At 41.5% G+C, this 27,239-nt stretch overlaps 1 protein-coding gene across 4 annotated transcripts; it reads left to right on the top strand.

The window, feature by feature from the left end:
• The first annotated feature begins 5,268 nt into the window (after window positions 1-5,268).
• Window positions 5,269-26,995, top strand: LOC308094303 (myosin-7-like). 4 transcript variants are annotated; one of them, XM_080440868.1, is made up of 38 exons: window positions 5,269-5,303; window positions 6,672-6,880; window positions 7,931-8,074; window positions 8,762-8,918; window positions 9,012-9,039; window positions 9,126-9,234; window positions 9,352-9,444; window positions 9,518-9,581; window positions 10,750-10,848; window positions 11,075-11,178; window positions 11,284-11,422; window positions 13,203-13,321; window positions 13,415-13,564; window positions 14,049-14,219; window positions 15,053-15,359; window positions 15,916-15,989; window positions 16,719-16,924; window positions 17,038-17,164; window positions 17,267-17,403; window positions 17,703-17,958; window positions 18,054-18,296; window positions 18,389-18,565; window positions 18,658-18,803; window positions 18,894-18,984; window positions 19,075-19,464; window positions 19,575-19,701; window positions 19,784-19,902; window positions 19,981-20,177; window positions 20,671-20,854; window positions 20,941-21,106; window positions 21,307-21,431; window positions 21,518-21,826; window positions 21,917-22,120; window positions 22,544-22,840; window positions 24,425-24,529; window positions 24,641-24,736; window positions 25,456-25,590; window positions 26,885-26,995. In XM_080440868.1, the coding sequence occupies exons 2-38, from the start codon at window positions 6,680-6,682 to the stop codon at window positions 26,903-26,905; spliced, it is 5,817 nt and encodes a 1,938-aa protein (XP_080296994.1). In that variant the 5' UTR covers window positions 5,269-5,303; window positions 6,672-6,679; the 3' UTR covers window positions 26,906-26,995. The 4 variants fall into 4 exon arrangements, with proteins under 4 accessions (XP_080296994.1, XP_080296993.1, XP_080296996.1 ...); XM_080440867.1 differs by having other exon boundaries at window positions 5,269-5,335; XM_080440870.1 differs by lacking the exons at window positions 5,269-5,303; window positions 6,672-6,880; window positions 7,931-8,074 and adding an exon at window positions 8,488-8,518.
• The last annotated feature ends 244 nt before the right edge of the window (window positions 26,996-27,239 follow it).

Raw genomic sequence — 27,239 nt, 5'->3', positions numbered from 1 at the left:
GGCCTTCTCTCACAGGAGTCAGATTACCTCTCACTGCTCACACAGTGACAGTGAAACGGATGACGGGCAGATGACACATGAACACCCAACCCAGACCCATACAGCTAAGAATAGGGCATAGCAGTGGCGGCCATTTTCTGGTTCCACTTCAAATTAGTCAATGCATTTTTCCCATTGACGTTTCCAAAAATATTGATATCAATTAATTTAAGCCTAGAATCAAGCCATCCAGGGTCCTGGTGAATCATGACCATAAGACATTTTTTTCTGTGATTTATTTGTATTTAATATTTAATTATATGATATACTATATTTAATAAATACCCTTTGTTTTGCCGTTTTCAAAAAAGTTTTTTTCACAGAATCAAACGTTTTATGGTCATGATTCACCAGGACCCTGGATGGCTTGATTCTAGGCTTAAAATAATTGATATAAATATTTTTGTAAATGTCAATGGGAAAAATGCATTGACTATTTTGAAGTGGAACCAGAAAATGGCCGCCACTGCTACGCCCTATTGACCAAATACAATAACTCGGATTTTGAGAACAAGTGGGCGGAATGTCAAAGAAAATCAAAGAATGAAGCAACCAAAAATGGTTGCTTTTTGACTGAATGAATACATTTAAAGCCTCTCACTATGTAACTTTTCTTTAATGCATAAAGTGTGATTTTGTCCAATCTGTATGGTAGAGTAAGTTAACACAATATAACTTATACAAGGTTGTATTTTGTCTCCCTGTTCTTCTATTGAGACATTTAGATGGTGTCAAAGGTCATGTCTCACCTAGACACAGGATCTGACACCAATTTTGACCTGATGGTCAAGATTCCATTTATCCCCTGAGCAAGCAGGCAGGTTCTATTAGCTCAATGGTAAAAATGTCAGCACTTTTAGGCAGGAAACCATTTCCAAATCCGGGGTAGAAGCAGAAAGTTACATAGTATTGCTTTAAAGGTTTCATGACATTCATGTTTACACCACATTCAGAGTCTTTGTCATGGTCCTTCAAACGTGTATAGAAAGTTTCAACAAAAAATTCCACTCCATTGATCCATGGCAGGTGTTTTTCTCTCACATTTCTAAAGCCTTTTCAACTGCAATGAAAAAAGAAATCTTTGCCTGCGGGTGTCGCTGGTGAGGGATTTTGCCTGTCAATCATCGCCTCTGCTCCGCCCCCCCCCCCCCAAAGGAAAGGATAGGGGAGGGGAGGGGCGAGGAGGAGAGTGGGAGGGATTAATCGACTGTGACCTCACTGCCGAAGGGCCAAGCTCAGATTACTTTTCAGCCTAATTATTCAGAAAACCCCAGACCACAGAAAAAAAAGTTCAGATTTTTTGGGTTAATGAGGTCATAAAACCCCCAAAAAAACATTAAAAATAAAAAAGGTGAAAATGAATGTCATCGAACCTTTAACCACTTTAACCCATGCCATTAAAAGGTGAAATGTTTGAAATTCTTTTGAGACATTTTGAAGATTTGTTAAAACTTTTAATAAAAGATATTATTACAACTTCAGCAGCGGTTCATGAGAGTTTGTTTTATCACTGGTTTATATCCTGAACAAGATCATATTTCAACTAAATCTGTTGCACTCTCTGTCTGTGTTCCTTTTCCCTTCAAGGAATGTGTTCCTTTTCCCTTCAAGGAATGTGTTCCTTTTCCCTTCAAGGAATGTGTTCCTTGAAGGAGTTTTCCTCACCTGACTGAGGGTCAGGAAGGGGTCAGGGGTCAGCAGGGGCCTGGGGGATTGTGTTTTGTTTCCCTTGCTCATTCACTGCCAAGGACGACTTTGTGTTTATATATATTATATATATATATATATATATATATATATATATATATATATATATATATATATATATATATATATATATATATATATAATTATTATTATTATTTATTTATTTTTCTTTCGTGGAAGCACAGTGAAACCCTCCATCAGGAGATCGATCACACTGGAGATAAATATCAACCCATTAAGACATGAAGCAGATTCTACATGTCTCCTAAATCCCAACAGTTTTCTGAAAGACGTATGTTTCTATATCAGTGGTGCTCAATATCTTTCATGTCAAGGACCCACAAAATGATACGTATTTGGCCGCGGACCCCCATCTCAAAATATGTTGTTCCAGGGACCCCCCAGAAGCAAAGATTTGAGTTGAAAATGTTCGCTTTCAAAATATATATATTCAAAGATTTGCACACATTTTCACTATTTTTCAAAAATAGCAGATCTACAAGCTCGTATATAATGAGTAGCCAAAGTGTAAAATAATGCTTTGTAGCTCAAATGAAAAAGTGACACAGATGCGTTCCAGGTCTTAATGGGTTAAGTGACTACTTCAAAAGGTAAAAAAAAACGCTGGCAGCAAGTGGATGATGTATGTATTCTGGCAGTGAATGAGTTAAATGGAATACAAAGAAACACTTCTGTCATCATTCAAAAATATTGTGGAAAAACAAACGCCTGTTCTTTTAAAATGTAGATCGACCTGCTAGCAGAGAACTTTCTACGAGCGATAAGCCAATGAGTTAAAGGATCTACACCATGAATTTAAAAAAATATATATATATTTAATATGATATTGTTTATGTCCCTCAAACGTTTTTCAAAAGGTTTGAGCCTAAATCAAGCCTCAGATGCTTACTCATTCCAACTAACTTCTCTCTGGCTTATAAATCACTTTCACCTGCAATACCACATTGTCCTGTTTGGCACGGGGCGCTATTGAGCCAGTTTGTATGCATGTTATCTCCTGGTTCTGTGTGGAAAAAAGTAAAAAACAGAAAAAAGATAAAATAAAATACAATCTTTTTTTTCTTTCTTTTCTGGGGGTTGGAACTGAAAAACGGGAGGGATTGTACCCTGACGTGACGTCACGTCAGGGTACAAATCAGTTTGGCCTGTTTTGAGACCAATTTACAGAAAACCCCAGATTTGCTGTGAAAGCCTGAGTGTTCAAACAGGGGTATTTTTGGGGATAGAAGAGAGGTAGGGGAGACCAAAAACACACAAAAAAGAAGAAAAAGTGAAAATTCATGGTGTAGACTCATAATTCAAAACGTGTTTTTCACTAGTAGTTCACGATCATGAAAACTAGCTAGGCCACTGCTTTAGGCCACTGCTTTAGGCCACTGCTTTTACAACAACGGACGTTTGAAAGCTGATGTTTTTTGACAGTTGATTTTCTCCAATTGAACTTCCCTGACATCCTGTGTTATTTGGGCACAGCACGTCATACAGTATATCCATCGCCATTAAGCCATTTAGACCGAGGAACACATCCGTGTCGTTCTTAGATTTCTTTTGGCTATTCAAAAATAGCAGATATACAAGCTCATAGCACGGCACCGAGTGCCGTGCTATGAGCTTGTAGATCTGCTATTTTTGGAAAATCGTGTAAAGTGTGTGCAAATCTTTGAATGATATATATTTTTTTAGAGCAAACATTTGTAACTCAAATCTTTGCTTCTGGGGGATTCTACAAATATCTTCTAAATCCAAACAGTTTTTTGAAAAACGTATGTTTCTATATCAGTGGTTCTCAAACTTTTTCATGTCAAGGACCCCCAAAATGACATGTATTTGGCCGCGGACCCCCATCTCAAAATATTTTGTAACAGGGACCCCCAGAAGCAAAGATTTGAGTCAAACATTGTCCCTTTAAAAAAGAAAAAAAAAGAAAATAATTTGCACAAATTTTTTACGATTTTTTCAAAAATAGCAGCTTGTAGCTTGTAGATCTGCTGTTTTTGAATAGCCAAAGAAATCTTAAAATGACACACACATGCTTTCCCCGGGTCTGAATGGATTAAATAAGAACAATTGTGCACCTGTTATGTCTCATCTATTCAGATATATCAGCAGCCTCACACAGGCTGCCCTCCTCAATCAGAGAGAGAAATTCAGACAGAGAATTTGACAGGGTTATCCTCTGTCGCCAAGGCAAGGAAACAATGCCATGGCGGTAAGTTGAGACCCGGCGCTGAAGATCTACAATAACTGGTTAGAACAGTGGTGAGTGACAAGTCCTCCGACCGCAACTCTAGCAGACAGCAGCTGCACTTCTTTATTGTCTCGGAACGTTACGCCTCTCTACAAAATGCGTTTAGCAGCACAACACATGCTAGAGCTTCAACTGAGCTGTTTATCTTCCTTTGTAATTCAGAGTATTTACAGAACATCCCCCCCCCCCTCCCGGGCCAGAGCTGTTCTTTCACTACAATATGGCGGGGGTCAGATTTGTGCAGTGGGTGGAAAAAGGTACTCAGATTTCTTGTACTTAAGTAAAAGTACCTATAATGCAATATAGAAATACTCTGTTACAAGTAAAAGTCCAGAATTCAAAATTTACTCGAGAAAAAATATTTTATTGGCTAATAAAGTATTGGCTTCAAAATGTTCTTAAAGTACCAAAAGTAAAAATACTACATCTCAGAGGCAAATATTGTACTTTTACTCCACTACAATTATTTGAAAACTTTAGTTACTTTGCAGATATAAATGATTACATTATAAAACATACATTAACCACTTAAGCAGTATTTTATACTTAGGCTATTTGAAAATAGACGATCTACAAGCTCACAGCGCGTCGCGATGCGACGCGTTGTGAGCTTGTAGATCAGCTATTTTCAAACATTTTAGTACTCTTGGTACTTTAAGTACATTACTTTTGCACTTTTACTCAAGTACATTTTGAATTCCGTACTTTTACTTGTAACAAGAGTACTTCTACATTGCAGTATTGACACTTTTACTTAAGTAAGTAAAAGTACTTTTTCCACCACTGTCAGAAACCACATGTAATTTACTGCAGATGGCATCATTTGATATGGATGAGCCCCCCATCTCTGATCCACTGCCCTCCCCTTGCTTTGCCGTGTACCACTCAGTGTCCTCCGCTTGTCTGTCACAAGGTGAGAGCAACAAATAGAAACACTAAGCAACAATAGTCCGGCCCCGTTTTGGAGGATTTTTTTTTAAATGTGCAGCTTATCTGAAATCCATCCCCATATTTGGTGGACTAAACCCCACTTATTAATGGAAAGACTGCCCGCTCTCAGTGACCGGTGCCATCACTTCACTTCAGCCACCGAAAGGTCGAGAGTCAAAAGGTAAGCAAAACACACACAGGGAATTTAATACCGGGTATAATTCATATCTTTTGAAACACAACATGGCAGTGAAGATGGTTTCATCTTTGAAAAGTGATGTTGACGTTCTAATTGGCTTCTCTCTGGTTCCCATGGCTAACGCAGATCCCGATCTCCTGGGAGGTACAGACTACCCAGGTACAGTATCATTACTGTTTGACTGTATTTGAGTGAGTAAGTGTGCTGTTATAATAGCATCATTTATCCAACTTTCTAGAACTTCCATTCCGTTTCAATTAGCATGTAACAGATGCAATCAAACGTTTGTTTGTTTGTTCAAATGCATAGTGGACTGTAGAGTGTGAAATAAATCTACAATAGTGTAAAAAAAAAAAAGAGAAAAGAGAAAAGAAGCAGGATTTCAATGAAGGCATAACAAAGCCCTGACCTCTTTGTTTCTTTGAATTGATCCGTTACTAAACCACTAAAACACGCCAGAAGGAACGAGAGGGTTGTTACTGCACACGTGTGAGCTCTGTATACTGTAGGTCAGGGCTGATGCAACTGTGATGATGGAGAGGGCCACTATATTTACACACTCACTCCAGAGGGACACGTTGCTTATACTGTACTTACATATAGTCGCCATTCTATGTCACACAAAAGCAGGAAAAGTAGCCGATCTACAAGCTCAAAACACGTCGCAGTGCGGCGCGTTTTTTGAGCTTGTAGATCTGCTATTTTAGCTATTTTGGAATTGCAATCCAGATATTTTTTTGGCTACTTTTGAATTGGAATCCTGAAAAGTAACATTTCATTTCATTTCAAATGCATTTAGTTATACTTATGTTAACTTTATGAACTTAAATACTAATGCATTGGACATAAAAAAAAGACAATAGAATGTTAATACTAGTCATTAAGCTACTAATATGGACTGAAGTAATTAAAGCGGGTCATGTATGGAATCATAACAGCTGAAATCAATAATATATCACTATTCTGATTCCACATTAAGTGAAGCCGGGGGCCGCATGTGGCCCACGGGCCACCAGTTGCCCATGTATGCGTCTGACCTCTTTGTTTCTTTGAATTGATCTGTTACTAAACCACTAACACTTTGTGTCCGGGTAGCTCAGTCGGTAGAGCTCTCGCCTTCAGACCACAAGGTCATGGGTTCGATCCCGGGCACCGCCAACTCAGCGCATGAGTAGCACGGCTTGGGTGCGGTAAGTCGTGCGGTAAGTACTGGGAGCTGAGGATAGGTGTGGCGCTCCACCTCAGCAATCCATCTCCCAGGGGTCTAGCGCATAGTAACGGGGACAGACTCCCGCGTGTTACTCGGCTGATACCGACAATAAGCCATCTCCCGACCTACTACTACCTACTTATTAAACCACTAAAACACGCATGGAGGAAGGAGAGGGTTGTTACTGTACTGTATGTGTGTGAGCTCTGTATTCTGTAGACGTATGCCAGTTGAGCCACAATCCTAATTGTTGTTAAACCGGATGAGAAGGGAATAAACACAATGTTGTATCTGAACTGTTATTTGATGCTAAACAGAGTGAACAATGGGAGACGCCGCCATGTTGGACTACGGGCCGGCCGCCTGCTATCTGAGGAAATCGGACAGGGAGCGCCTGGAGGCCCAGACTCGACCCTTTGACATGAAGAAGGAATGCTTCGTCCCTGACCCCGAGGTGGAGTACGTCAAGGCCTCCATCACCAGCAGAGACGGTGAACAGGTCACCGTTTTCACAGAGTTCAAGAAGGTAGGCGGAAGATAGATATCATGTTTTATGAATTAGAGGTGCATGGGGACATGATAGATCAGTGGTTCTCTACCTGTCGGTCGGGACCCCCAGGGTGGGGGGTCCCCACATGATTTTGTGAGGGTCCCCAGATTATGGCATCAGAAGCAATCAACAAACTGTACTATAAAAACTGGTCAAACCTTCACCAAATGGTCAAACTATATAAGAAAGAGGCAGAAGTTTTGAAAATAGCCGATCTACAAGCTCACAACGCCTCGCAACCTGCTATTTTCACAATAACTTTTTGTTGAGGCATCTAAATTGAATTGAATTTGACACACGCTGAGGAAGGCCTGTGAGGCCGAAATGTCCGGTTAACTGAGTGCTGCTGGGGGCGATAAGACTTGAATTAAAAAACAAGATCCTTACTCTGTGTGGAGTTTGCATGTTCTCCTCGTGTGTCCTAGGGTAGTTAATGCCCATGCAGTAATCCTGGTCACTATACTGCCTCCCCCTGGTCAGCCGGGGAGCCTGATGGAGGGGAAAGGAACTGGTTGGAATAACGTGTTCCTTCCAAGCACTACGTCCAACCAGAGAAACTCCCCCGTCAGGTGACAAGGAGGTCAGTTGGCTCTCATGCATTGAAGGAGGCATGAGCTCGGCCCTGGCCTCCCTAGGCTGGTGGGGGGAGTGTAGTGCCCGGGATCACTTAGCAAATTGGCACCGGGTGAAAAAAGGGTTACAAAATCGAGGGATACAAATTATTTAAAAAACAAGATCCTAAATGGATGAACATGAGCGCTGGTATTCTATTCAAAGAAACTGTTTCTGCCTGAACTGTGCACCCATTATTTTACTTTTTTGTACTTTGAACGACTCGTCTGATGAGTGCTTGCTTCTTTCTTTTTCAATCTAAATCGAATGCCTCAACTCCTGAGGGGGGGGGGGGGGGTCCCCCCTAGTTCAAATATCACAGGCTGAAAAGGTTGAGAACCACTGATATAGATGATGATTCAAGTCTATGATTTATCACTGCTTGTCTCAGGATGAACCATCTTTTTTTTGCAGACCGTGACCGTGAAAGAGGACGATGTCCATCCTCAGAACCCGCCAAAGTTTGATAAAATTGAAGACATGGCGATGTTCACCTTCCTGCATGAGCCGGCTGTGCTGTTCAACCTCAAAGAGCGTTATGCTGCATGGATGATCTATGTAAGACTACAGCATCATTACCATTCTGTTTAACTGTTCAACCTCAAAGAGCGTTATGCTGCATGGATGATCTATGTAAGACTACAGCATCATTACCATTCTGTTTAACTGTTTAACCTCAAAGAGCATTATGCTGCATGGATGATCTATGTAAGACTACAGCATCATTACCATTCTGTTTAACTGTTTAACCTCAAAGAGCATTATGCTGCATGGATGATCTATGTAAGACTACAGCATCATTACTATTCTGTTTAACTGTTTAACCTCAAAGAGTGTTATGCTGCATGGATGATCTATGTACTACAGCATCATTACCATTCTGTTTAACTGTTCAACCTCAAAGAGCGTTATGCTGCATGGATGATCTATGTACTACAGCATCATTACCATTCTGTTTAACTGTTTATCCTCAAAGAGCGTTATGCTGCATGGATGATCTATGTACTACAGCATCATTACCATTCTGTTTAACTGTTCAACCTCAAAGAGTGTTATGCTGCATGGATGATCTATGTAAGACTACAACATCATTACCATTCTGTTTAACTGTTCAACCTCAAAGAGCGTTATGCTGCATGGATGATCTATGTAAGACTAATCATTACCATTCTCCTTCAATCAATGATTTAAAAAAAAGCTACTGATTCTTTGCTATATCCACTACTCCATCCCATTATCTCGTAGACCTACTCTGGGCTGTTTTGTGTGACGGTCAACCCCTACAAATGGCTGCCGGTCTACAACCAAGAAGTGGTTGCTGCTTACAGAGGAAAGAAGAGGGCTGAAGCTCCTCCTCACATCTTCTCCATCTCTGATAATGCCTATCAGTACATGCTGTCAGGTATACAGTCCGATTTACATTTGTTCAAAGTCTTTCCATCTTAAGCCATACCACCACTGCACTATTCACGGCTCATATTTCTCTTGCTTACAGACAGAGAAAACCAGTCCATCCTCATCACGTAAGTCAAATACATTTACACAGCAAAATTACCATTTCATATACTGTATAATAATGGTAACCTAACATCATCATTCTTTATTTCAGTGGAGAATCTGGTGCTGGAAAGACTGTCAACACCAAGCGTGTCATTCAGTATTTTGCCAGCATTGCTGCTGTGCCAAGTGGGAAAAAAGATGCAGCTGCTGAGAAAAAGGTTTGTAGAGTAAAATATAGAATCTTAAAATACCTGTATGTTGTTAACCAATAAAAACAAAGAACAAATACATCTTAAAACGGTAATACCAATATTTATTGAGTATACATTTGACAGGGTACCCTGGAGGATCAAATCATCCAGGCTAACCCTGCTCTGGAGGCCTTCGGTAACGCCAAGACCATCAGGAATGACAACTCCTCCAGATTTGTGAGTGTCTGACTGAGCCAAACGTATTGATCGATAAATTGATAAAGCGCTAAAACGTTTCTTTTCTTCTCAGGGTAAATTCATCCGAATTCATTTTGACAACCGAGGAAAGTTGGCCTCTGCTGATATTGAGACATGTAAGTAATAGCCGACTGAATAAAAGACTAAATAAGATGCAACTAGAAAGGTGCGCCCAGCAGTGTTGCCATGTCCGCTTATTATAAGCGACTTTGGGCTTGTTTTTATGTAAAGTTGCTTATTTGGCCTTGCTTCCTAATGTTGTTTAAACCCATGGATGTGAAACATTTTCATGTCAAGGACCCCCCCAATGTAATACGTATTTGTCCCCCCATACAATGTTATGCAAAACTATTCCAAATATCTCACATCTGTTTCAAGATTGTTTTGAAAATAGCAGATCTACAGTACAAGCTCATTTGAAAATAGCCGATATATAGGTTTAAAGTGGTTACACTGATATAGTCACTTCTTTTTGGCTTGGTTTCGTAGACCTGGTAGTACCTGCTTATTTATCTTGCAAAATCTGGCAACACTGTTGCCACACAGTGGTGTGCATTTTTCCGCCAGGCTGGAAGTCTACTCATAGGGCTGTGTAAGGGGGGGGGGGGTGGCAGCCCACTCTAACACAGCTGCCATCCATGGCAGCTGTGTTAGCGTCAGTGGTGGAAAAAGTACTCCCATTTTTTACTTAATTAAAAGTCAATCAATTCTGCAATACAGAAATGCTCTGTTCCAAGTAAAAGTTCGGAATTCAAAATGTGCTTGAGTAAAAGTACACAAGTATTGTCATCAAAATGTACTTAAAGTACCAGCGGTAACAGTACTAATTATGCAGAATGTCCCGTATCAGTTTTCAAATGTATAAAAATCCTTTGAAAATAGCAGATCTACAAGCTCACAATTTCGGAACTGTGAGCTTGTAGATCGGCCTGAAGTGGTTAACGTATGTTTTGTAATAATAATCTACAAAGTAACTAGTAACTAAACTTTTCAAATAATTGTAGTGGAGTAACAGTATAATATTTGCCTCTGAGATGTAGTGGAGTAGAAGTAAAAGTACTGCAATTTGGAAATACTCAAGTAAAGTACAAATACCTCAAAATTGGACTTAAGTACAGTACTTAAGTAAATGTACTTAGTTACATTACACCACTAGTTGACGTTTCTATGACATACACTACTACGGTCGTGTGGTTGTACGGTTGTGTTGTTCAACTTTCAAACAGAGGTGAACAGTGCGGAAGTCAGAACGACAACGACAATGAGTATCTATTCTCTCCACAGATCTCCTGGAGAAGTCGCGTGTGACCTTCCAGCTGAAGAATGAGAGAGATTACCACATTTTCTACCAGATCTTGTCTCAGGTTAAGCCTGAACTTTTGGGTGGGTAATACCATATGAAATTCAGTTACTGAACATTTACTCAATTTACTATATCAAGGGTCCATTTGGTTACCAACTCTCCATCACTTAGCTGGGGACCACCTGGAACCCCCTCAAGGACCACTGGTGGTCCCCGAACCACTGGTATAGAGTCTATAAGCAATCAGAATATAGAGCTTTAACATAAAATAAATGCAATAATTTAAAAAAATCATCTTGTCCACAGAAATGATGCTCATCACCAACAACCCCTATGACTACGGCTTCATCTCCCAAGGAGAGACGACAGTCGCCTCCATCAATGACGCTGAGGAGCTGCATGCTACGGATGTGAGACAAATGTCAACTTTCCCCCGAAATCAGATGAATAATTATCCCCAATGTCCGACATTCATAATGGCTTTATGATGATCCGATGCCATCTTGTGTTTCCAGGGTGCTTTTGACGTGCTGGGCTTCACTCAAGAAGAGAAGAACAGCATTTACAAGCTGACCGGCGCCATCATGCACCACGGGAACATGAAGTTCAAACAGAAGCAGAGAGAGGAACAGGCTGAGGCCGATGGCACTCAGGGTCAGTGGTGTAAAGTAACTGAGTACATTTACTTAAGTACTGTACACTTTTGAGGATTTTTTACTTTACTGGTGTTTCCCATTTTCAATACTTTTACTTCTACTCCACTACATCTCAGAGGCAAATATTGTACTTTTACTCTACTACAATTATTTGAAAACTTTAGTTACTAGTTACTTTGTAAATTTAGATTATTATTACAAAACATACATTACCCACTTCAGACCTATTTCTGCCGTTTGATAACAGCAGATCTACAAGCTCACAATGCGTCGCATCGCGTCGCATTGTGAGCTTGTAGATCTGCTATTTTCAAAAGATGTGTATACATTTTGAACTGGTAAAGTGGGCCAAGTATAGACCGCTGAGGGACAAGTGGTTAAAGGGCAACCTTGGCAGAGGTTTGGGTTGTGTAGTTATCTTGCCATGATGTAAAATAATTACTCCATTGATTTTGAATTGATAATTCAAAATATGCTCCTCATTGACTTACATTGTACGGTGAAACAGCTCTCAAAGTCACTCTTTTAGAACATAAACGAACGCAAACAAAGCTGATTCAGACAATATAGAACATCACCAAGCCCAGTACTGTTCTTTTTGTTTTATTTGTGTCAACTTCCTGTAGATTTTGCTATTTTTATTTAGAAGAAAGCCCGGACTGGATCCACAGATCTGGATTCGGACCTTCAAATGGTAAAATCAGCAGGAAGTTGACATTTCTATATAGGCCTACAAAAAGAAACAGTACTGGATTTGGTGATGTTCTATATTGTCTGAATCATCTTTGTTTGCGTTCGTTTATGTGCTAAACGAGTGACTTTGAGAGCTGTTTCACCGTATAATGTAAGTCAATGAGGAGCATATTTTGAATTATTTATTTATATTTTAAACCCTGTCAGATGCAGAGAAACTTGTCCATGCCTTTATCTCCTCTAGACTGGACTACTGCAACGCACTCTTCATTGGGATTCCTGGCAAAAGTATTCAGAAGCTGCAATACATCCAAAACAGCACTGCCAGGGTCCTAATGAGAGTGCGTAAGCATGATCACATGACAACGGCCCTATTTTCACTGCACTGGCTCCCCGTTTCAGCTAGGATCGACTACAAGGTCCTGCTGATCACCCACAACTGCATAAATGGACATGCCCCTCCCTACCTACAGAAATTAATTAGGCCCCCACAAAATTCCACCCGCACCCTCAGATCTACGAGCATATTCCTCCTCGATGCCCCTGGTACAAATCTACGTACTATGGGTGACCGGGCCTTCTGCTCGGCAGCGCCGCGCCTGTGGAACAGCCTTCCTATTGACCTGAGAGCACCACAGACCCTGTGGAACAGCCTTCCTATTGACCTGAGAGCACCACAGACCCTGTGGAACAGCCTTCACCACAGACCCTGGAAATAGGCCTGAAAACGTTTTTGTTTCAGAGGGCATTTTCGTGTTGAATTGTTGTTTAGTCACATCTGTTTTTAAATCCTGCTTTTTAACTTTATATGTTTGATGATGTTTTACCATGTGGCACTCTGAGATTCCTTGTGAATGAAAAGTGCATTACAAATAAAATGTATTATTATTATTAATTATCAATTCAAAATCAATGGAGCAATTATTTTAGATTTCTTGTCCACCTTTGGAGTTACATCATGGCAAGATAACTACACAACCCAAACCTAAAGTGGTCTTGGCCTTTCAGAAACATTACTAAAATATACATGGGAGAAAGAGCAGCCAAGGCTTACCTGAGAATAAAACATATTTTTATCTCCTTAGATGCTGACAAAGTTGCGTATCTGATGGGCATAAATTCCTCGGACCTCATAAAGGGTCTCTGTCACCCCAGGGTGAAAGTAGGAAACGAGTGGGTCACCAAGGGACAAAGTGTTGACCAGGTATGGAAGGATATTGTGGCGGGAAATTATTTAGTGTAATTTAAAAAATAATTCTGTAACGTTTGTAGAACATATTTTCCTTTGCTGCTGCAGGTGAACTACTCCATCGGTGCTCTGTCTAAGTCAGTGTACGAGAAGATGTTCATGTGGATGGTGATAAGAATCAACCAATCTCTGTACACCAAGCAGTCCCGTCAGTTCTACATCGGTTGTCTGGACATCGCCGGGTTTGAGATCTTTGATGTGAGTTTGCAGAAAAAATACATTGTTTGTGTCAATGTTGATTTTGACAGCACATTTTGATTTAGTTTTAGTCTTTTGAATGAAATTCCATTTAGTTTTAGTCATATTTTAGTCGTCGATTAAATATCATGAGATTATAATTAACTAAATCTACAGTTGATTTAGTCGACTGAAATGTATGTTGGCGGTGCCTTGATGGCGTCGTAATGGCTGATTTTACACTTGGTTGCATGCTGAAAATAGCCGATCTACAGATCTGCTATCTTCAGAGCGCAACATCCACGGGCAACCAAACATAAAATGACTTGTCTTTTAGTTCTACTGGATCTCTTCTCCACTAGATCCCTCACTAACATTTTAGTCTAGTTTGTATTTGTTGTTGTCGACAAAATCACACTGGTTTGCAGATAAAGACATTGTCTGTGTGTTCTAGTCTGCTCGCTGCACGACCTGATCAATAATTCCCAAACCTATATGATTGCAGTTCAACACCTTTGAGCAACTCTGCATCAACTTCACCAACGAGAAGCTGCAACAGTTCTTCAACCACCACATGTTTGTGCTGGAGCAGGAGGAGTACCAGAAAGAAGGCATTGAATGGACTTTCATTGACTTTGGCATGGACTTACAGGCTTGTATAGACCTGATTGAAAAGGTGAAATATTATTATTATTATTATTATTATTATTATTATTATTTTGATGAGCAGAATCAGCCTTTGACATCTACACCAGTGGTGCTCAACCTGTGGGTCGGGGACCCCCAGGGGGGACCCCGCATGATTTGGGGGGGAGGGGGGTCCTAAGATGACAGAGAAGTGACAATTTAAGGACTTTTAAGAATTTTTTAATACAAAAAAAAAAGACAATTACTGCAGCAAAAGTAATCGTCAAACTATATAGCCAACTATACTATAAAAACTGGTGAAATATTGGCCAAATTGTCAAATAATATAAGAAAGAGGCAAATATTTTCACTATATTTATCTGTGGGAACCGAGTCAAACTAAATGTAACGCCTCAAATCCTACAATTACAAGTGCTTGTCAGGTTGGGGGGGGGGGGGTCATCCCCAGTTCAAATATGATTATTATGGGGGAACCCCAGTTCAAATATGATTATTATGGGGGAACCCCAGTTCAAATAGGATTATTTTGGGGGGTCCCCAGTTCAAATATGATTATTTTGGGGGGTCCCCAGTTCAAATATGATTATTTTGGGGGGTCCCCAGTTCAAATAGGATTATTTTGGGGGGTCCCCAGTTCAAATAGGATTATTTTGGGGGGTCCCCAGTTCAAATAGGATTATTTTGGGGGGTCCCCAGTTCAAATAGGATTATTTTGGGGGGTCCCCAGTTCAAATATGATTATTTTGGGGGGTCCCCAGTTCAAATATGATTATTTTGGGGGGTCGCGCCCCTTAAAAAGATGGAGAACCACTGATCTACACTACTGTAATGTCTGTTATATTAACGTTAATGACCTTTCAGCCCATGGGTATCATGTCCATCCTTGAAGAGGAGTGCATGTTCCCCAAGGCCAGCGACGCCACCTTCAAAGCCAAGCTGTACGACAACCACCTGGGGAAGTCCATGAACTTCCAGAAGCCAAGGCTTTCCAAAACCAAAGCGGAGGCTCATTTCTCCCTGGTTCACTACGCTGGTACCGTGGATTATAACATCAACAACTGGCTGGTGAAGAACAAAGACCCTTTGAACGAGACGGTCGTCGGACTCTACCAGAAGTCTAGTCTGAAGCTTCTCGGCATCCTGTTTGCAGATTATGCAGGGGACTCCGGTATGTATTCAGAAAACGGACTGATATTTATGTTGTTCTGATAAGCCTTAAGAGCCATTCTGTGTAAACTTTTTTTTCAAATTGAACAAAAGTATATTTTTGATATCATCTTTCACTGGTATAATTTTCCACATAAATGTGTTTCTGAAAACTTCTCTAAGCACTATTACACATTATTTCTTCATCCATGTGTGTCGGAAATGCATTCATTTATTTTATGTATTTTACATAATAAATACATTTCTGAGGACGTGTAATTGCTTTCCAAAGGGCCCTGTAGCATTCATTTTTCAGCGTTCCTTCCATATAGACAAACGCTACAATGACAGCTACAAGGGGTGTCACTACAGACTACTACAATTTGTGTGACACAGTATGACATTATGACAAGTATGACAAAACAACCATTTCAGGTCTATGGGACTGGTGACCCCCTGAAAATAAATCATATTAATAACATTGTCTTTAAATTATATCAATTTTTCTATTTAGTCCATGAATACTGGTTTATACACTTACCTGTGAATGTATTAATGAATATCATGTTTTTCTAAAGATGGCAAGGCGAAAAGTGGTGGTGGCACCAAGAAGAAAGGCTCATCCTTCCAAACTGTATCTTGTTTACATAGGGTAAGATAGTGATGACTTATTTCTATTGAAAGCACACAGTTATAGTGAGAATAGTCATACCACCCATATGTCTGTGAGGACACTGATCCATACATCCTTTGGCATGGAGAATAGAGCACCGAAGTCGGACGTCACTGCCACTAGAGGGCGCTGTTTCACGGGTTCGTGGCTTTATTTTTTGTGTTAAAATCCCTATTTGGGAATCATAGATCACGTCATATAAGAACTGTGTTCCAAACATAAACACACCACCTCTGCGTTTCTGTCAGGGGGGGGGGCTCTGCATCGTTTATGATATTCATTCATATTTGATACAGCCTGTTTCTGGCGAAAATGGAATTAATTCTGCCTTAAAAGAACTACAACTTCCGGGTCTGAAATCACTGTCCCCACAGCAGCCGCGTTCATGGGAAATGTAGTCTTTGGGTTGTTTGACTCATTTCTAGTGTTTATATTGTGTTACTCTTTGGGTAAATGTGTACATTTACACCTTCAGTCGATGCTTCATATCCATATGAGTAGAATCGCCGGGGTGGTGTGTTTGTTTGGAACACAGTTCTTATATGAAAAGATCTAAGATTCCCCAATGAGGATATCAACACAAAAAGTAAAGCCGCGAACCTGCTGAAAAGCGCCCTCTACTGGCAGTGATGTCAGGACTTCGGTGCTCTATATAGCCAATGGCTTCAACACCAAATGAATGCCCTTTGATGCGTACTGTGTTTACAGGAGAACCTGAACAAACTGATGACCAACCTGAGGTCTACTCACCCTCACTTTGTGCGCTGCATCATCCCCAACGAGACCAAGACTCCTGGGATCATGGAGAATCCTCTGGTGATGCACCAGCTCCGCTGTAACGGTGTGCTGGAAGGCATCAGGATCTGCAGGAAGGGCTTCCCCAACAGGATCCTCTATGGAGATTTCAGACAGAGGTAGATGTCAATGAAGTGCTGCCACACACGATTTCCACATGTTTTTGTCGGTTCAGTATATTTCAGAAAAACATCAGGTAAAATAGTGAATCTCTTTCCTGTTTATGACAAAGATATCGCATTCTGAACCCATCTTCCATCCCCGATGGACAATTCATTGATAACAAGAAAGCTGCAGAGAAACTGTTGGGCTCTCTTGAGGCTATTGACCATATCCAGTACAAACTAGGGCACACAAAGGTTAGTAGCATTGACGTAAACGTGTATGAGTAAATAACTCATAAAAAGGTTAATCGACCACATTAAATATAGATATTCATGATGTATCCCTATAACCCTAAGGTGTTCTTCAAAGCTGGGCTGCTTGGTCTGCTAGAGGAGATGCGAGATGACCGACTGGCTTTGATTATCACAAGAATACAGTCCAGGTCACGAGGTCTTCTGGCAAGAATGGAGTTCGGGAAGATTGTAGAACGCCGGTAGGAAACCACACTCACATTAAAGATTCATTTGATTAACATTAATGGACAATTACATACTACCTTTTTGTCACCTTCACAGTCATATATTCATAATGTTGGTTTGTAAGTTATTTTGTAAAATGCACCTTTTGTGGGCAATTGTACAACCTAGAACACAGGTTAAGCTCGGATTGTACACTATTTCACTGCAGTGTATCCTTTAAAATGCCTGACATATTTTGAGATGACACAGATCTAACCCATTAGTTCACATTTGTGCTGCTCGGCAATATAGTGACACAGTAAACAATCCACAGGGATGCACTGCTGGTGATCCAGTGGAATATCCGTGCCTTCATGGTGGTCAAGAATTGGCCATGGATGAGGATGTACTTCAAGATCAAGCCACTGTTGAAGTCAGCGGAGTCTGAGAAGGAAATGGCTAACATGAAGGAGGAGTTTGCCAAACTTAAAGAGGCCTATGCAAAATCTGAAGCTCGCAAGAAGGAATTGGAAGAGAAAATGGTCACTCTTCTCCAAGAGAAGAATGACCTACAACTCCAAGTCCAATCGGTATGTTAAAATATAATATTTTGTAGATAATCTACAAAATATTATATGTGATCAAATGTACTACAGAGTATCCTGCATGTTTTCAACTATGACAGGAGCAAGATAATCTTGGTGACGCCGAAGAGAGATGTGAGGGTCTGATCAGGAGCAAGATTCAGCTGGAGGCTAAATCCAAAGAGTTTTCAGAGAGGTTGGAGGATGAGGAGGAGATGAATGCAGAACTGACTGCTAAGAAGAGAAAACTGGAGGATGAGTGTTCTGAGTTGAAGAAGGATATTGATGACTTGGAACTAACTCTGGCTAAAGTGGAGAAAGAGAAGCATGCCACAGAGAACAAGGTATATCATATTATTAACTGCCATCTCTTTGTTGCTTGTGTGAACAATTATTGCTTGGGGCACCGTTTACATGTCACTGCTTAAAATCGTAGGTGAAGAACTTGGTTGAGGAAATGGCTTCTCTGGATGAAATCATCGCCAAGCTGACCAAGGAGAAGAAGGCCTTACAAGAGGCTCACCAGCAGACACTGGATGACCTGCAGTCAGAGGAAGACAAAGTCAACTCTCTGACCAAGTTCAAAGCTAAGCTGGAACAGCAAGTGGACGATGTAAGAATTTGTTTTATTTATTTTTTTGGTCAATCCATTTCTTTATATATGACTAAGTATTCTGACTAAGTATGATGTATCACTTGTCACAGCTTGAAGGGTCCTTAGAGCAAGAGAAGAAGATTCGTATGGATCTTGAGAGGTCTAAGAGGAAGCTTGAAGGAGACTTAAAGTTGTCTCATGAGAGTGTCATGGACCTGGAAAATGACAAGCAACAACTAGAAGAGAGGCTGAAAAAGTATTGACTGCTTCTTGACTATATCAGTGAATAATACGATTTAAAAGTATGTTGTCAAGGTATAATGATCTGTAACGTTTTTGTCATCAGAAAAGATTTTGAAATCAGCCAACTTACTGGAAAAATTGAAGACGAACAAGTAATGAGTACTCAACTTCAGAAGAAAATGAAGGAGTTGCAGGTAATGACAGTTAAATCAACTTGAAGAAGAACATTTTTATGTCATGCAGCTGAATCCATGATTAAGTTGCAATTGACCTGGATCTTGTAGGCCCGCATTGAGGAACTTGAAGAAGAGCTTGAGGCAGAACGAGCTGCCCGAGCAAAGGTAGAGAAGCAGAGATCTGACTTGGCCAGAGAGCTGGAGGAGATCAGCGAGAGGCTGGAGGAGGCTGGTGGAGCAACAGCTTCCCAGGTTGAGATGAACAAGAAGAGGGAGGCCGAGTTCCAGAAGATCCGCAGAGACCTTGAAGAGTCCACTCTGCATCACGAGGCCACCACTGCTACCCTGAGGAAGAAACAAGCTGACAGTGTGGCTGACCTGGGAGAGCAGATTGACAACCTGCAGAGAGTCAAACAGAAACTGGAGAAGGAGAAGAGCGAACTCAGACTGGAGTTGGATGATGTGGTCTCCAGCATGGAGCAGATCCTTAAGTCCAAGGTAAGGAGTCCAATTTAAGGCACACCAACATTTCACTGCTTGTATGAGGGAATGACAAATAATACCTCTTTATTCTTGATTGTTTCATACAACCATGCTTTCTGTTTCAGACAAACTCGGAGAAAATGTGCAGGGTTCTGGAGGACCAGATGCATGAATATAAAACAAAGGCAGAAGAGGGACAGCGCTCCATCAATGACTTCACCACGCAGAGAGCCAAGCTTCAAACTGAGAATGGTAAAGGTCGATTTTTAATAAGGGCACGTTCAAATATTATGACACACTAAAACACATTCATTTTTAATTTGCGTCAAATCAGGTGAGCTTTCTCGTCAACTTGAGGAAAAGGAATCTCTGGTGTCTCAACTCACCAGAGGAAAACTATCCTACACTCAGCAGATTGAGGACCTTAAAAGACAGCTGGAGGAAGAAGTCAAGGTAACAGATGATGATAACAGAACATCTCTGATAAATACATGACACAGATTAATCTGATTTTAATTGTTTTAACTTCAGGCCAAGAATGCATTAGCCCATGCACTGCAGTCTGCTCGCCACGACTCTGACCTGCTGAGGGAACAGTATGAAGAGGAGCAGGAGGCCAAAGCTGAACTGCAGCGAGGCATGTCCAAGGCTAACTCTGAGGTGGCTCAGTGGAGAACCAAGTACGAGACTGATGCCATCCAGAGGACTGAAGAGCTGGAGGAGGCCAAGTGAGTAAATAATGATAAATGCACGGCACGTAACATTGCAGGCCATGTTCGTGCAATGTTGTTTTCCACCATTGCTCTTCAACACCATTGCTCTTCAACACCGTCCTTTGTCATAATTCTACATACATGTTACATGGAAATGAATAGCCACATTCCATGGTAAAGTATGTGCAACCATTATGAATGATACATTGTAAACAACCAGAAGGTTCCTGATGAGCTAGATTCAAGTTACTGTACCTTTTCCTTAATATCAAACAATGGATTTTAAAAAGCAGAGTAAAGACCATATACAGCAGTTAACAAGCATGTCAGGGAATTTGAATGGGACACAATGTGTCTATTCCAGTTGAGTCATGTTACTTTATTTTGTATCAAAATGTTTCCAACCGGATATTTTACCAAGGCAATAGGAGAGCATGAGCTCAAAGGAGCGAGTCTATTCTAAACACTAATCTCACATTCCGTTCAATTTGATTCTATATGAATCCAGGAAGAAGCTGGCTCAGCGTCTTCAGGATGCCGAGGAGGCTGTAGAGGCTGTTAATGCTAAATGTTCCTCCCTGGAGAAGACCAAACACAGACTGCAGAATGAGATTGAAGATCTCATGGTGGACGTGGAGAGATCTAATGCTGCTGCTGCTGCCCTGGACAAGAAGCAAAGGAACTTTGACAAGGTTGAATTTATCTCTAAAAGTATTTCACTGCAGGACAATAGAGCGCTAGTGGTTGAACATGACACGCGTGTTCTTGTTTCCTCCAGGTCCTGGCAGAGTGGAAGCAGAAGTATGAGGAGTCTCAAGTAGAGCTGGAGAGCTCCCAGAAGGAGGCCAGGTCTCTGAGCACTGATCTCTTCAAACTGAAGAACTCCTATGAAGAATCTCTGGACCACCTGGAGACCCTGAAGAGAGAGAACAAGAATCTACAAGGTAAGAAGATAATTTGTTTTAAATAAAAAACATCGTCCTATATGAGGACAATTTTAATATTAAAACTTTAAAAGCGGGAAATAACCGCACATTCAGGCCAAATCATGGTCATATGCCCATACATACAAGGATTGAAGATACGGTCTGAGTGTGCAATTGTGCCACAATTATGCCTCAACTATTTTAATCTTCATCCTCAGAGGAAATAGTTGACCTCACTGAGCAAATTGCTCAGACTGGAAAGAGTATTCATGAGCTTGAGAAGAATCGAAAACAGCTGGAGCATGAAAAGTCTGAGATTCAAGCAGCTTTGGAGGAAGCAGAGGTACAGTATGATGCTACTTTGAACTTAACTCAAAATTTGTTCAAATTCCACAATTGATATTGACCACATTCTTCTTCTCATGCTAGGCCACACTGGAGCATGAGGAAGGCAAGATCCTTCGAGCACAGCTAGAGTTTAGTCAGGTGAAGGCTGAGATTGAGCGCAAATTAGCGGAGAAGGACGAAGAGATGGAGACGGCAAAGAGAAACCAACAGAGAATTGTGGATACTCTTCAAAGCTCTCTTGAGTCAGAGACTCGCAGCAGGAATGAAGCCATGCGCCTGAAGAAGAAGATGGAGGGAGACCTCAATGAGATGGAGATCCAGCTCAGCCAGGCCAACAGGCAGGCAGCTGAGGCTCAGAAACAACTCAAGTCTGTTCAAGCACATCTAAAGGTAGAGTTTGTTAAAAGGGAACCCAGAAAAAACACTCTTACTAAATATAAACATCCAAAATATAATTATTCAACTTTTCTTCTCTTTCAGGATGCTCAACTTCAGCTTGATGATTCTCTTCATGCCAATAGCGATCTGAAGGAGAACATTGCCATCGTTGAGAGACGCAACAACCTCATGCAGGCTGAGTTGGAGGAGTTGAGATCCTTGGTGGAACAGACTGACAGAGGCCGCAAGCTGGCTGAGCAAGAGCTGATGGATGTCAGTGAAAGGGTCCAGTTGTTGCACTCGCAGGTAAGAGTCAACAGAGTCAATGCATTAACGGAGGACTCCTGGGAAAGGACACAACATGTGGGATGTGACATTCCACCTGTGGTGACAACTGTAGATTGAAATGATCCAGATGCCTTACAGTGTTGAGTTGAAAGGAGCATAACTATTTCTACTGTAGGTTGAAATGGGGATGTTGTGTGTGAGGTTTATGGTTGACTTTGAGTAATTCCAACAGAGTAATTATTGCATGACTGCTTAATCTATAGCTTCTGGTGATTGCTCTTAAGAGGTGGAGAAATGTCAGTGCAAAACTGACAAATTGCATGAATAGTAGTAAATCCAGCGAAATTCTTAATCAAAGGCTCAGAAATTAGACAGAATGTTTAATTGTTGTGACTTGATGGAATAAACACAGTTCTCTAATAAGATTTCATCTCCGACCAGAACACTGGCCTGATAAACCAGAAGAAGAAGCTGGAGGCCGATACGGCCCAGCTTCAGACAGAGGTGGATGAAGCGATGCAGGAGTGCAGAAATGCTGAAGAAAAGGCCAAGAAGGCCATCACTGATGCTGCCATGATGGCAGAGGAGCTGAAAAAGGAGCAGGACACCAGCGCTCACCTGGAGCGCATGAAGAAGAACATGGAGCAGACCATCAAGGACCTGCAGCACCGTCTGGATGAGGCTGAACAGATCGCCTTGAAGGGAGGCAAGAAGCAGGTGCAGAAGCTGGAGGCCAGGGTGAGTGGAATGTTGCACAGTTCATAATAACAAAAATGCAAAATGTGACAACAAATCAGAAGAATCACAAGAAATATACAATTACATTTTAACGCATGGACTGCCTGAGATTAAAACATCGTTTTTCATCCCCATGCCAGCATTTTTTACCTTAAATTGACGATCTTTGGAGAACCGTGGAAGCCACGTTGTAAACACATTGTAGACACGGAAGTACACAAAAAGTGTCTGGGGGAGGGTGTCCACCGGAGAAAAAACATTTTACTGCGATTGGCCATTTTGTTGCTATCGCCCGTTGAATAAGGCTCGTTTACACCCAAAAAAAAGGAGAAATCCGAGCTACATGTGTTTTTCTACAAATCCTAACATAGGAGTGGACGGAGAAGACGTTTTTTGGGATGCCGTCACATCCGTCCATTCCTTCTCTCGCAGCGTCAAGGGATCATTCCTAAGTTGCGTTAGAGCGCCCTCTTGTGGATTAAAAAAAATAGATTTATGTTTACGCAGGGCTGCCAACATTGGACTGTCAGAATCCAGGAGATTGGTTGGGGGCGTGGCTAGTGGGGGGGTCTGGGGGTCCTCCCCCCACATTTTTTAAAACAGAGTAGATGTAATTTCCTGTGTTTTGGTGAAATGTATGAATTTGATACTTTTATCAGGCTTGCTTTACTAGCTACTGGGAAATAATGAGTACAATTTCATCCATTAAAAAAGTAGGCCTACAGAAATTGATTTGATGACTGAAGCAATGTAAGACCCATCTTTAATAATAACCATTCATTACTTAAAAGTTAATATCTCTGTATGATGGCATGCACTGACCACACCCCCAAACCGGGGGTTCTGGGGGTCCCCCCCCCCCCAGAAACTTCTGGTGAATTTTGGGAGTTTGATACCAAATCCAGGAGAAAAACTGAAGAAATGATGATCCAGGAGAGTGTCAGGAGACATGGTAAAAAAACAGGAGACTCCTGCGGGATCCAGGAGTGTTGGCAGCCCTGTGTTTACGGCGGGACAGCGAGTGCATTTTCCGGCAGCGGCAGCTTCCGCGGAGCTGCCGGCGGCGCCAGCTTTGGGAGTGTGCTGCGTTTGTGTAACGCAGTCCCCACCAATATTATTTACGATTCTGTGCCTATCGGTACATAACTCGGACGGCGCTTAGTCGACTAGTAGACCATCGGCCGGTCGTCGCGGGCACTCGCGCCTGGAGGCGCTCGGGCGCGACTCCTTGGCCTCAAGGTCTACTGAGTTGGCGCGCCTCCGTCATGGTCCAAAACTATACTTTATCGGCGGAAAAAATAAGTTGACTGCCGCTCCTCCACCGGCAGTTCCGCGGCAGTTCCGCTGCTCCGCCGGCAGTCACTGCCGGCAGCTGCCGCTCCTCCACCGGCAGTTCCGCGGCAGTTCCACTGCACCGCCGGCAGTCACTGCCGCTCCTCCACCGGCAGTTGCGGCAGTCACTGCCGGCACTTGCCGCTCCTCCACCGGCAGTTCCGCGGCAGTTCCGCTGCCGTAAAATGCACTCGCTCCTTCTGTACGTCCTTGGCAGCCAATATGTTGATTCTTCTTCTCTACATCTGGTAGGTCAGAGAACTTGAAACCGAGGTGGAGAGTGAGCAGAAGAAGTCCAGCGATGCCATAAAGGGAATAAGAAAATGTGAGAGACGCATCAAGGAGCTGACTTATCAGGTATACGGCACCCTTTCAAATGTAGTTCAAAGGTTCCTCCAAGTCCTCAAGCAAAAAGCAAGCAGCCTCCAGTGTCAGATCTAAACACTCTTGTTGTTTTCTTGTCTCTAGACCGAGGAGGACCGCAAACATCTGACCCGTCTTCAGGAGCTGGTGGACAAGCTGCAGCTCAAAGTCAAATCCTACAAGAGAGCGGCCGAGGAATCTGTGAGTGCTACGAGCTTTTAATGTGAAATTCAAATACTATAGACTGAGCACTATCTTTATCTTTCAGCCTATTAACCCATTCAAACCGGGAACGCATCCGTGTAACCACTTTATCCATATTTTGTACTTTGGCTATTCAAAAAATAGCAGATCTACAAGTTCATGCTGCGGCACCGAGTGCTGCGCTATGAACTTGTAGATCTGCTATTTTTTGAAAAATCGTAACAATTTGTGCAAATCTTTGAATATATGTATATTTTTAAAGCAAATATTGTTTACTCAAATCCTTGCTTCTGGGGGGTCCCTGGAACAAAATATTTTCAGATGGGGGTCCGTGGCCAAACACATATAATTGTGGGCGTCCTTGACATGAAAATGGTTTTAAGCCCCACTGATAAGCCTATATAGCAACATACGTTTTTCCAGAAAACTGTTAGGATTTAGAAGACATTTGTAGAATCCCCCCACAAGCAAAGATTTGAGTTACAAATGTTCGCTTTAAAAATATATATTCAAAGATTTGCACAAATTGTCAAGATTTAAAAAACAAATAGCAGATCTACAAGCTCGAGCTTGTAGATCTGCTATTTTTTGAATAACTAAAGAAATCTTAAAATGACACAGATGCGTCCCCGGTCTTAATGGGTTAATAAATGTAAAAAAAAAACAAGACAGGGTGTAATAAAGTTTTTGCAATGAACTACACATTGTGTCAACAGGAGGAGCAGGCCAACGGTAACCTGGGGAAGTTCCGTAAGCTGCAGCATGAGCTGGACGAGGCCGAGGAGAGAGCTGACATCGCTGAGTCTCAGGTCAACAAGCTTCGTGCCAAAACTCGTGATGTGGGATCCAAGGTGTGTACATACAGTATATTACTGTTAAAGGAATAGTTCACCCAAAAAAGGACTTATTTTCTATCAATAACACACCCCATGAAGCCTTGAATTCGTGGAGATTTGTTTAGTTTTTGACGCATTCCTGAGACAATAATTTGATGACCGCGTGTATTTCTGGTAGGAGACACAAAGGAGACTCCTTTAAAGATGGGGTGCCGTGATTTTCAGTGTTTTTTCCCCCCTTAAAACATAATCATCAGGTATTATGGTTATACTAGGAGGAAGATTTTTTCAAAAAAGTGTACAGAAATTGTTAAAATGATGTTTTTATGTGGACACGCCTCCAGTTCATTAAGTATACCTGGTTCTCACCTTAGCACCTCCTCCACCACCTTAGCACCACCCACCTGTCCTAGTCCCTCCTCCTCCTCATGCCCACACCTGTTGTGTTATGATAATGAGGGGGAGGGTATATTTTTACTATGTCACTAAAGGGCTGTTTCTCTATTGGCACGTTTGACCCTCAAGGTTTCAGCCTCCAGGTAGAAACTCAAAATAGTCAGAGAAGACATAAAACACCATAAAAACACCACCAGGGGGCTTAATGAAGTTCTATCAACCTCATAGACACATGAAAAACAGAAAAAGTGCAAAACCATGGCACCACCTCTTTAAGTCTCCACATTAGCATCTTTCCGCCGGTCATCAAATTATTGGCTTAGGAATGCTGCAAAAACTAAAAAACTGAATTGATAGAAAATAAGTAATTTTTGTGGGGAACTACTCCTTTAAAGACGTGGTGAAATGAAAAATACACGTTTCACACTTTTAGAGCAAACCCGTGGTCATAATGAGGACGTATCTTTCAATAGATGCCAAAACAGGACATTAAAATATGCATCTGAATACACTGGAGGTGAGAAATAAGCTACATAGTAACATAATCATGCTTCACAGTCACACTGCCCTTCTCTTTCTCCCTCTGGGCTGCGGGAGATGCAGGCCATTGCAGGCTGGCTAATGCCTTCCCATAGCCCAAGGGGATCGGACCTTATGATTGGTTCGGAAAAAATACAGTTTCAGAATGAAACTTCAAAATAAAATCCCAGAAAAGGCCATTTCGGCAGGACTTTAAATCAGCCACCGTTTGAATACAAGGTTATCCAATCACTTCACCAACTGCTCTCAGAACAATTAAAGGCATAGTGTACTAACTCAGGTTTTATTAAGATTTATTTTGATGCAACTTGTTTACTCAACGGTCCATCTCACTGCTTTCCTTTCTCTCTTTCTCTTCTCTCTTCTCTTCCAGAAGGGGCATGATGGAGAGTGAACATCACAGGCAAATCACTTCTGAGACACCAGTATGTGTGTCTCCCTAAAGCATGTTGTTGTTCTTCAGTAGAATAAAATGTATCTGCATCTGAACCTGTGTTGTTTCTCATTATTTTAATTATAATCATGGCTGTGTCGTATAAAGGCATCAATACCACAGCGGCAAGAGTTTTTCATCGGTTTATGTGTTGGAAAGAGAGTCGAGTTGCTGTGTATGGGAAAGAGATATATATGAGAGAGAGAGAGAGAGAGAGAGAGAGAGAGAGAGAGAGAGAGAGAGAGAGAGAGAGAGAGCTAGCTGATGGCGTTATTGGTGCAGAGTGGGTGGAGTG

This window comes from Gymnoscopelus braueri, assembly GCF_963280865.1.
Source record: "Gymnoscopelus braueri genome assembly, chromosome: 10".
Classification (NCBI taxonomy): domain Eukaryota; kingdom Metazoa; phylum Chordata; class Actinopteri; order Myctophiformes; family Myctophidae; genus Gymnoscopelus; species Gymnoscopelus braueri.
This window is presented reverse-complemented; position numbering and strand designations above follow the sequence as displayed.